The 9943-nt window shown below is 23.8% G+C and overlaps 1 protein-coding gene across 1 annotated transcript; it reads left to right on the forward strand.

Moving 5' to 3' along the window:
• The first annotated feature begins 1915 nt into the window (after positions 1-1915).
• LOC128952934 (histone-lysine N-methyltransferase SETMAR-like) lies at positions 1916-2518 on the forward strand. Its single transcript, XM_054298410.1, has one exon. The coding sequence runs from the start codon at positions 1916-1918 to the stop codon at positions 2516-2518; it is 603 nt and encodes a 200-aa protein (XP_054154385.1).
• Positions 2519-9943: the final 7425 nt, after the last annotated feature.

The raw sequence follows: 9943 nt of genomic DNA on the forward strand, positions 1-9943 counted from the left end.
TCCCGGCCCTAAAAACAACAACAATAACAACTACTACATCAACATCTGGTTTGCATTGAAAATAGCAAACATATATATATATATATATATATATATATATATATATATATATATATATATATATATATATAGAGAGAGAGAGAGAGAGAGAGAGAGAGATAGAAAAAATAACATACAATTAAAATAACAATTAGTTTATATTATATATACACAGTATATATGGCATTCAATATAGGGATTAGTACTGAGAGTGGAAAACACTGTAAGTTATATGACTTTAAGTGAATGTGTATTTAGGTGTAGGGGTTAAGGAAAGGGATGCTCACTCTCTTTCTCTCTCTTATTGACTAATTTTAAGAGGAAATGAATTATTCAATGCTATTATACAAAATAAACAGTCAGTCCTTCATGACATCAACACAAAACATATTTTATTTTTATCAATAGCTCAATGTATATGATTGTATGTATGTGTGTATGTATGTAAAGTTTTGTATGTATATACTAGTATAAGTGTGTGTGTATATGTATCTGTGTGTAGGGTTGGGTTGAGTACTCATAATACTCGCTATATATATTTGAAAACATTATTTTAAAAACTTTTTTTCGTTTTGACGTTTTTTTCAACAATAATTATGATTGCATTTTTGTTGTTGTAATAATTTAGCAGAAAACAATTTATAAAAAATAATTGTCACAATAAAAATAGTCACAACAACATCAAAAATTATAGATTTATAATATAATAAATTTTCAAAAAAAATAAACAAGGTTATATAACTTTATATATATATAAATATATACTGTATATATATATACAGTATATTTACATATAATATAAATTGTAACCATATGTGCATCAAATGTTTATACTAAAATAAATTGATATATTTAGCAGTAAATATATGATAAATATTTTTTTATAGTTTATTATTTTAAATATATTATTTTAAATTTCCATAAAACTAATTATACAAAAAAATATGTTTATTTAATTAATTGTAAATATATATATATATATATATATATAATAGCCATTTATAAATAAGTAAAACACATACATATTTAATATATATATATATATATAATTTATTTATTTATCTATTTATACTATCTATAATTTAGCCCATTTTAACCCATCTATTGCCTGCAAAAATTATTATTCAATTTATTATTAGTTTTTTTTGCCTAACAATTAGTGCATAATTTAGTGTCAAAAACATGAGTTAGTAATAAATAAATAAATATACTGTATATATATATATATATATATATATATATATATATATATATATATATATATATAATGGACAGCACAGGGAGATATATATATTATGAGAAGCCACGCTATTCCAAGTAATGATTTGACATTTAAACGATATTATAGACAAAATTGAACCGGGTGTTTTTTTAATATGTGTGTATGTTTAATATAAGTGAAATAAACATAAACATACAGCTTGTCTTTTGGGAAGATAGCGCCACCTAAACGGTATATTATAAAAAATTGGTTGACACGTGCTTTTGATTGTTTACATATCAAACCCTTAACCTGTGATTTTCATCTAATTATCTCTCTCTCTCTCTCTCTCTCATCGTCGGATGATGGATATAATATGCTTACAGTACAATCACCAAATATCCGACATTTCAAACTCGGTGTACAGTCACTCAAAGATGGCGAAAGAAAAGGTCCGGAAGTTACTGTATCGACCCCTGAAAATGCGGCCGCTGTCGAAAAGATAATAAGAGCAGATCCATGGATCACATACCGTGAGTTAGAGGAAAAGTCAGGCATTCATCGCACAACACTTCAAAAAATATGCACTGATTTGATATATGTCGGTTTGTTCCTCACTTTCTATCGGATGAACAAAAACAACAACGTGTGAACATCTGCCGAGAAAATCTAAAGATGTGGAAGAATAAGGGACATGTTTTAATTGATAAGATCACTACAGGTGATGAAACATATGTTCACTATTATGAGCCAAAATTGTCACGTGAAGCAAAGATATTTGTGTTTGAAGATGAGGTACCGCCCGATATTGTCAAGCGTGATAAAACAATTGGAAAAGTTATGTACGCCGTATTTTTCAATACGGCGGGTTTGGTGGCCGCGGTAAAATTATGCGGACAGAAGACAGCCACGGCTTTGTGGTACACCACACAATGTCTTCCTAAAGTCATTGAGGGATCTGCTAAAAAAGGAATGCTGCTGCACCACGACAACAGCAGAGTTCATACCGCAAAACTGACACAAGAGTTTTTGGCCAAAAATAATATCAAGACTGTACCGCACCCGCCATATTCTCCCGACCTTGCAATGTGTGACTTTTGGTTGTTTAGTGGTCTGAAGCATTTTCTTCGCGGACAAGCATTTAAGACAGAGGAAGAGTTGGACTGCGCGGTGATGGAGTATTTTCACTCCATTTCTGAAGATCGCTATAAAAAAGCTTTCGAGATGTGGAGATCCCGAATGGAGCTATGCATCGAATTAGGAGGGGACTATATTTAAAAAATTAATTTTTTATTTACATAAATTACGTCTAGTTTTCTTTGTGCTACGTTCCCTCTCTCATAGTTTCTCTCTTTCTCTCTCTCTCTCTCTCTCTCTCTCTCTCTCTCTATATATATATATATATATATATATATATATACTGTATATATATGTAAGTAAAGGGAACTGGAGTTTACTGAACTGTGTAACGATAGAGTTGACTAATACTACTACTATTACTACTACTATTAGTAGTAGTAATAGTAATACAATATATATATATATATATATATATATATATATATCAAATTGGACACTCATTTACTATATAAAGATATATACAATATATATATATATATATATATATATATATATATATATATATATATACCAATAATAAATATAAATATCGGAAAAACATATTTAAAAAATATATATAAACATCTGGATATTAAATAATTAATTTATAAAAATATATATATAAATAATATATAAAATACTAATAGTATTTCCTTAAAAATTAATCAAATAATTTCTTATATATTTAAAAAATTTGTTTGAATAAGTTTTATGTTAAATACTACTAATATGTTAATAATAATAATAATAATACTAAATATAATTAATTGCATTTTATTTCTCTCTAAAGAATATTTCATTTACAGTTAATTTATTTTCCTAATAATACTAATAGTAATAATAATAATAATAATATAAACAGTGAAAAATATTTTCTGATGAAATATTATTTACTTATATTTACTCTAATCTCCTAAATATATATATAAATATAAGACTTTTTTAAATAAGATTTTCTCATTTTATTGTTATATTTAAATTATAAACTTTATATATAATAATATATACAGTATATATTGTATATACTTAAGAGACAAATTTTAAATTGTTACTACAAAACAATATATTATATATATATATTGTATCTTATATTATATTTACATAATATGTTTAAACGTTTACTATTGTTGTCGTTTTCATGCATCAAATATATATACTGTGTATATATATATATATATATATATATAACAATAAAATGATTATTTAAAACGTATATAAAAACAAACAAATATCTTATATAAACTGTATTTTATAAATATGTGTCATAAAATTTAATGCTATAATATGATAGCACATTATACTATATATAAATATATATATATATATATATAAAATATATTTAATATATACTGTATATATTTGAGATTATTTTCAATCTCAATGTTTGGGGAAAAAATTTCATTAGAAATAAAAACAAACTTAAAAAACAAACAAAAAAAATAACTAAAAAACTAAAACTAATGTCCATTTTCACACACATAGTAGTCATCTATACTTTATTTTAAAAAAAAATAAATAAATATTTTGTTTGTTGTTATGTTTATTTGTTTGGTTAGTATTTCCGATAAATATAATAATAATAATATCATTAGTTAATGTTGTTGTTGTTTTTTTGTGGCAAAAAAAATGTTTGTTTGTTTGCAAAAAAATATGATAAAAACATTTATTTTTATTTTTTTTTGTGGATATAATATATTCCGGTCGCTATGTTGTTGTTGATAATGTTATGACTATTTTTTTTTATTAAACAACAAACTAATAGTAGTCTACATTCAATGCATATATACAAACAATATTTATATATATATATATATATAATAAGTATACTAAATATATTGTATATATATATATATTCACACATTTGCATTAGATTTTGTTAAAATACAAATAAACTAAATATTTTTTTGTTGTTGTTTTACTAAAACATTTCTATACTATACTACTAAATGTAATACTTTATATGTATGTGTGTTTGTGTGTATTATATACCAAATTATTATTATAACTGACAAACAATACATTTGTAGGGTTTGTTGTTTGGTGTTAGTATTGTTAGTGTTGTTATAAGTCTAACAAAAAACAAAACAACAAAAACACATCACAAATGTGTTATTCAAATGCGAATCCCTTTACGGCCCGAAAAAAAACTAAACTACTGTTAGCTTATTATTTGACAGATATTTTTACTTTTACTATTACTATCATTACTACTACATGTGCTCTAACAGTAAGCTATAGTAGTGTATAGTCATAGATAGACATCAACGAGAAATAGAGAGAGAGAGAGAGAGAGAGAGAGAGAGAGAGAGAGAGAGAGAGAGAGAGAGAGAGAGAGAGAGAGAGAGAGAGAGAGAGAGAGAGAGAGAGAGAGATAGTCTTATATAACAAACAACTGTCCATTACATTGGGCACTGTTAGTCAAATAGCATATATTAACTCTCTCTCTCTCTCTCTCTCTCTCTCTCTCTCTCTCTCTCTCTCTCTCTCTCTCTCTCTAACATATCTTATCTTATTTACGAAAATTACTATACATTTGGATCTACAATAATATATATATACCTAATAGCCTATACTGTATGGCTAATGAATACGTGAATAGTGTTATATTAGCGGTATATTTTAGCTGCATTTTGTATAGTAATATATACTATTATCTATCTAAATGTTAAACATTTACTACTGTATATATAACATATATATAATTTATATAAATATATTTTAGCATATATATGCTAATATACTGTGTACTGTGTAATATGCTACTATGTATATGTATGCTGTACTATAACTGTACATAAGTTTATATATATATATATAGATTATTAATGGCAACTCATTATTATATCCATTGCTGCTTAATATTCTCATCCAATGCCATAAGCAATCATCAATGGGTTGTATATACTGTATATAATATATATATATATACGTATAAAAAGGCACTCATTTAATATATGTGTGTTTGTGTATGAGTTTGTGTGCAAATCTAATGCTAAATAACTACCAAAAAAATAAAACAAACTTTAAGCCAAAAAAAACCGTTTGATTTATTGTGTACTTCATATACAGATGAGAGAGAGAGAGAGAGAGAAAGAGAGAGAGAGAGAGAGAGAGAGTATTGTTTTTTTGCGAGACTATTGTTTTGCACATACAATACAACTTAACAAATAATAATAATAATAATAATATAATAATATTGAGAAACAACAAACAAAAAACATTTCAAATTTTATATATATATATTCTATAAAAATATAAGTTTACAAAATAAAAAAAAAATAAAAAAGTTTTTTAGTTTATATATACTGTGTGTATATAAATCTTGTGTATAAGTTATATATGATTTCTAACACACATAACATATGTGTGAACTCAAAAAATAAATAAAAATCTAGTGATGAAAAAAATATACTGAAAAACTTATTTTACACAAAATATATTGCTTTGACTTATGAAATATCCGGTCAATAGTTGGATATATATATATATACACAGTATATATACTGTACTGTAGTTTATATACCATTAGATTATGTGTTGAAAATGTTTTTTATTATATTTATTATTATTATTATTTGATTTTAGTTTTTTATATACTTATCTATCACTACTATATTTATCAAACTGTGTTTATAAAAAACTATATATATATATATATATATTATTATTTTGTTATATACATGAAAAATAGTATAGTTTAATAAAATTGCAATCAAAAAAAAATATTATTTTATATTTTATTGTATTGTTTTTTTCTAATATTATTTTTGATTAAAATATATATATATATATATATATAGGTTTAAAATTTTCAATTTATCACATAAATAATATTTTTGTTTATTAAAAAAAATTATTTTATACTAATTTTATTAACAATATATCTAATAAATTAATTTTTAGTATTATTATTATTATTATTAGTCTAAATATAAATAAAACTAAAAACATATTTTGCATTTATATAATTAGAAAAAATAAAATAAAAAATACTTTAATATATTAAAACAAACAAATAAAAAGCGTAATAATAATAATAATTTTAAACATAAATTATTAAATATTATGAATTTAATTATTTCAAATAAAAAATTATTTTATATACATATATATTATTCACAAAAAATATAATTGTATTTTTTTAGTTACAATTTTATTATTATTATTATTATTGAAAATTTTATACATTTTATAAGAAAATCACGTTTTATTATTATTTATACTATTATTGAAGACAAACTAAAAATAATAATATCAAGTGTTTTATTATACAATTATGCAAAAAATTTAATACAAATTATAGATACAATTGTATATTTAATTTATATATACTGTATATACACTATATTTGCTTACATTGTCACATAAAAATTTATATATAATATAAAATTTTACTATTAGGTTGTACAGTAAATGCAATATACAGTATATATATATATATATATATTTGATTATTATCGTCACAGTTATCTCAGCAACGGCATAGCTGTCCAAAAAAATGTCAAATATATACAGTATATATATATATAGTATATATTATACAAAATAAACTAAAAGCAATGTTAGTTTTCAATATTAAACACAATTTATTAGATAATAGTACTGTTACAGTGTATTGATCGCAATTCACAACAAAATAAATATAATAAATACAATTTCTCACTACAATTTAGCCAACAAAATATGATTTCAATGTATAAAATATATTATATTAGTTTTAAGAGAGAGAGAGAGAGAGAGAGAGAGAGATAATAAATACTAAAATTTTCGACTAATTCTTAACTATTATTACATTTGAAAGGACACACACATATACATACACACAAATACATACACACACACTTACATACACATACACACACTTACATACACACATATACATACACACAAATACATACACACACACTTACATACACATACACACACTTACATACACACATATACATACACACAAATACATACACACACACTTACATACACATACACACACTTACATACACACATATACATACACACAAATACATACACATACACACACTTACATACACACATATACATACACACAAATACATACACACACACTTACATACACATACACACACTTACATACACACATATACATACACACAAATACATACACACACACTTACATACACATACACACACTTACATACACACATATACATACACATACATACTCACACTTAGATACACACACACACTCACACACATACATATATATACACATACACTTAGATACACACACATACACACACACATACACACATACACACATACACACATACACACATACACACATACACACATACACACATACACACATACACACATACACACATACACACATACACACATACACACATACACACATACACACATACACACATACACACATACACACATACACACATACACACATACACACATACACACATACACACATACACACATACACACATACACACACACACACATACACACATACACACATACACACATACACACATACACACATACACACATACACACATACACACATACACACATACACACATACACACATACACACATACAGTACATTCAGTACATACACATAAATAAAAGTGTTTTTTAGTTTAAATACTAGATATATATCTATATTGTATATATATATATATATAAAACGTGACCAGAATTTACACTAATATTATTATGAAACTAATATTATTGTCGCTTTCTATATGTGAACAACTTATCTTTAATAATAATAATAAAAATAATAATAATAATAATAATAATAATAATAAAAACAATAAAAAAAATTTCCTAAAGTTTTTCTTCTAACATTATATTAAAATTTAACTTATCATAAGTATATAGAGAGTGTACAGTATATGTTAAAAATCTAATTATACTTAAGTTTCAATTTACTTATATTGTAAATAAAATTTTCAACTTTTTTTTGTTTTTGTTGTTAAAGTTGAGACAAATTAAATTTTCTAATAATAAATTTCAATTTAATTTTTTTTACATATAACTTAAATGCATTTTTATTGTTATATATATTTATAATCTTATTAGTGTTATAAGATAAATATGATATTACTATTATAAATATTTATTAATGTTATATTTAACTTTAAATTTTATTTTAAAAACTAAAAACAAATTGTATTACTGATAGTCTTATATTATTATTATTATATACAACAGTATTATTAATACTGTATTATAGTTACATTAATTTTTTAAAAAAAAATTGAAATTATATTAACATTATATTATAAAAATTTATATTGTAATAACATTATTATACCTATTATATTAACAATACATTTTAGACATACATATATATATATATATATATACACACGTAATAGTCATTTCAGACACATACATACACACACACACACTCACCCGCTCACCCACTCGTAACCCTTCGAGTAGCACACGTCTCAATTTGTGTCATACAATTGATTATATAATTGTTTTATCCCAATGAATGTGTATTTGATGTATGTATGTGTGTGTGTGTGAGTGAGTGGGTGAGTGAGTGTGTATGTATGTGCTATGGCCTAACCTAAACCGTTATATCCAGTAATACAACGATGCTTTAGTTTGTATAGAGTATATCTTTTAGCTGTCTCTTACTCACTCACCCACTCATTGGATGTTTAAACACGAATCAATTGGTACTAACATTAGTAGTAGTAGTAATAGTTAGTTGTTATTTGAAAGATTCAAACACACACTCACTCACACACACACACCGATATTGTGTCACGCATTTGAAGCACCGGTAGATCAGCACACATACCCTACACACACACACACACACACACACACACTTATATTCAATCAAAATCTACTAAACTACTAGAGTGACTAACCAAATAAAAATATTGATAAATAAAAATATATAATAAATAGCATTTTAAAAAAAAAAATAATAATTAAATGAATATTTCTAAAAATATTAGACAATTAAAAACAAAACTAGATTTTTATCAATTTTCTAATATTTATACTAAATATAATATATAATAGTATACTATAATTATTTTTTTGTATTGGTTAGTCTACTAGACTGGGTGATCCCGGTGCTCAACAACAACAACGATTATGTATTATATTATATTCAATAGTTAACCAATACTACTACTACTATTGATAGACACAGAGCACTGGTATCTAATCATATATATATACACTAATCATATATATAGTGTATATATATAAAAAAAACAATTTTATAGTTGAAATAAACGTTAACTTTTTTACTAAATTAAAAAAAATATTTTATATGTGTTAGTCATAAAACTAATCAAACATTTTTTTATTTTATTTATTTTTTGCATTACATTTATAGTATAGTATAAAAAAATTTAAGTTGATTTTCAATTGTTGACCCCATCATAACATGCAATTATATATATATATATTTATTTATTTGTCAATGTATTAGTCCAAACAGTACTACTACTACTACTACTACTAACTAGGTATTGCATGGTTAGACCCAACAAATCATTGATTATATAATAATAATAATAATAATTTTTATAATAATTAATAACAAACAAA

This window comes from Oppia nitens, unplaced genomic scaffold (genome assembly GCF_028296485.1).
Source record: "Oppia nitens isolate AA-2021 unplaced genomic scaffold, nextdenovo-longstitch-racon4-pilon3 scaffold11_pilon_pilon_pilon, whole genome shotgun sequence".
Lineage (NCBI taxonomy): Eukaryota > Metazoa > Arthropoda > Arachnida > Sarcoptiformes > Oppiidae > Oppia > Oppia nitens.

Bases quoted from the DNA above. Each gene is read 5' to 3' on its own strand.
- LOC128952934 (XM_054298410.1), top strand. From the start codon at position 1,916: ATGTGGAAGAATAAGGGACATGTTTTAATTGATAAGATCACTACAGGT.